General features: G+C 39.8%; 1 protein-coding gene across 1 annotated transcript in view; it reads left to right on the top strand.

Moving 5' to 3' along the window:
- Positions 1–1,015: 1,015 nt before the first annotated feature.
- Positions 1,016–2,883, top strand: part of LOC102206370 (uncharacterized) — a 78,400-nt gene continuing 76,532 nt past the window's right edge. Inside the window, exon 1 of the mRNA XM_013916073.1 lies at positions 1,016–1,140. Coding sequence (XP_013771527.1) covers positions 1,104–1,140 — 37 coding nt within the window. The 5' untranslated portion in view covers positions 1,016–1,103. The remainder of the gene's footprint in view (positions 1,141–2,883) is intronic.

The following is a 2,883-nucleotide window of genomic DNA, read 5'->3' as shown; positions in this document are numbered from 1 at the left end:
ATTTAATGATTTTGTGCAGCTGCCTTTAGTGCAACATTAGCATTTTGTGTCTTTTTATGTATTTTTCTTGTCAATAGAAAATTGTACTTAGTAGTCAATATAATCTTTTAGTTATATAAGTTTGCATATGGTAGTGATAGGATGTGCGATCCTTAATAGTCTGCAAAGGCTTTGTGTGCATTCCAAAGTGCTCTGGCATTCACACCCACACTCTGGGAGCATGGGAGAGGTCGTACCTTGTCTTATTGTTTTATGGTAGGATAAACGTAGCTATGTCAGTTTTAGTCTAAGTGCTTAGATGAACTGTTGGACTTCCAGACCAGCAGATTTAGGGAAGTCAGTTATGGGGTCACACTCTGACTCCACACCTACACACACACACACACACACACACACACACACACACACACACACACACACACATATAAACACCCACTGATGTATAAATAAAGACCAGGGCAGTCTCAGAGCTGCGAGTCCCTGAGCCCTCACTCTCGTGCGAGACCTCAGAGCTGCCCTTGCTAAGCAACAAGTAAAACTGTGTGTTTCTCCTCTCTGATTCTCAGCTGAAGAGGTGTTTTAGAATATATCTCTTAACATTTCTGTATGATGATGCTTCGATGCTGTGATTTGATGCTTCTAATGATTTATGAGAAAGAGTATTCGATGTGTGTGGTGTGTGAAGGTGCAGCCAGAGCTGTGTTCTTGTTGTGTTTTTGGCACGTAAGATAACTTAAACACTTCACATTTAAAAGTTATCCTGAAATTGTGATCTTATTTTGCCCTTTTAGCTGCTCAGTCACGCTGATATTTGTATAAGAAAACTTACTGCATGTCTAGTTTTGTTCAGTCTAGTTTTTATATTACAGGCCTTTTCATAAAAAAAGTGTCTGATGTTTCTGCAGCAGCAGGAGAGTATAAAGATGTCACAGCATGCTGTGGTCAGATCTTGTTAAGTTGCTATTTCTGTGTAAAACGAAGGAAGCAGAAAGAAGAAGTTTGTTTCCTTCACAGCTCTTTGGTATCTGCTGTGCTGCTGCTTCACTCTCTCTCTTTACAGAAAGTTGTAGAAGTTTTCAGACGTGTCACTGCTGGATGTGAGGATGGGAGCCACTTTGCTCTGTGAGCTGGGCCTATTCTGTGAGTACATCACTGACTCCTATTGTTTGATTCATACTGATCCATAAACATGTTTTAGTAAGAAGAACAGAGCATCAGTCATTTGTACCATTTCAGGTCATGTGATCAGAGGACTCATGTTTTGTTATCAACGTGTTTTGATGGTTGACTCTAATCTGAGTCTGTATGTGGAGCTGCTTTAGCTTATCCAAGAAAGATTTGTTGTCATGGTTTGCTGTGTGGCAGGCAAGATGTTGGACCCAGGTGCAGGACTTTTGAACGGAGGAGTAAACTCAAAACGGAAGCTTTAACGCTGGAAAACTTCTCATCCAAATTCAAAACAAAACTAGAAACTCAAACTACAACGCTAGAAAATATTCCAGGAACTGAAAACTAGGAGTTGACTTGGAACAGGGAGCAAAGAAACACACAGCATTATAAAATGACAGAGGAGGGGAAAAAATGTCAGAGGAGAAACACAGGACTTAAATACACAGGCAGGAGAACGAGAGGATGGGGAACAGGTGGAAACACAAGAGGCAACACAACCGGGACAAATCAGACCTAACGAGAAAAGGGAAGCAAAAATAGACACACTGCACACAAGACAGGGACTATCAAAATAAAACAGGAAACACACGACAGGCACAGAGGCACGACATTGACACTGAACAGAGGGAACACAGAGCACAGGGACAGGAGTGACAAACTGCAACATGAGACACGACTGACTGGGGAAATAAACAAGAAGACAGAACCTTAAACCTACACTAAACATGAGGGGCACAGGAACAAATCCCAAGAACTAGAAATCACAAAACAAAGAACAACTAAAGCTAGAAGTAGAGAACCATAAACAATAAGACTAGTAATGATAAACCACAATGAGGCCAAAGATTAATAGTAACACAGAACACAAAACACTGGGTCACCGACTCAGGACTGTGACATTAGTTTTTCCATCAGTGAGAATTTGACTTATTTTACATCTTAATATAAAATATTTGATTGTCTAAGAAGTTTCTTGATGACATTTCACCTCTCATCCAAGAGGCTTCTTCAGTTCTAGAAACAAAAGATGGAGAATCCCAGGAATTTAAACCCCTGTGGTGGCGTCTCTTACTGTCTGCACCTTCAGTGCAATTTTGTGATCCCTTCCCAGGAGCCTTAACCCCCCTCTGATCTCATGTCAGGTGACCTCAGTAGGCCACATGATAGGGTGAGTCAAGGTTGGTGTTACATTATAAATTTCTATTTGTACTCTGTCCTATTGTTACATCTTCCCCTGTCCCTCCTCTCTTGTTTTTTTCTCCTGCTTGTTCGGCCTTATAGACCTTGTCATACAGCAATAATACTACACAATGTAATAATTTTAAATAACACAAATAGAAATGAAGAAATAAACAGATAAATCCTGAACAAGAGGAGCCTGTAGAAAATTTATAGAGCTGATCTTGGGAAAAGAAAATGTGTTTGGCACAACAGTGCATTCTGATTACAAAAGCTGCCAGATAGGACAGGATTGAAAGAATAAATAAATAAATGGAAACCTAATGTTGCTGAAACAACAAAGTAATAAAAAAATAAATATATCTGATTGAGGAATCACTCATCTTTGGAAACGAGAGTTTATTACAGAGAAATGTCTCTTTCCAAAATAAAAGCTATACTATACGCTTCTTCTGGGCTATATTCTCAGCAGCATATTAAACACATCAGGTCCCCATAAGGAGAATCATGTGCTAACGGCTGTCTAAATGACTC

The sequence above is a fragment of the Pundamilia nyererei genome, unplaced genomic scaffold (assembly GCF_000239375.1).
Source record: "Pundamilia nyererei isolate P.nyererei 1_Seehausen unplaced genomic scaffold, PunNye1.0 scaffold00453, whole genome shotgun sequence".
Classification (NCBI taxonomy): domain Eukaryota; kingdom Metazoa; phylum Chordata; class Actinopteri; order Cichliformes; family Cichlidae; genus Pundamilia; species Pundamilia nyererei.
The sequence above is the reverse complement of the archived record's forward strand: the minus strand, read 5'-3'. Positions and strand labels throughout refer to the sequence as shown.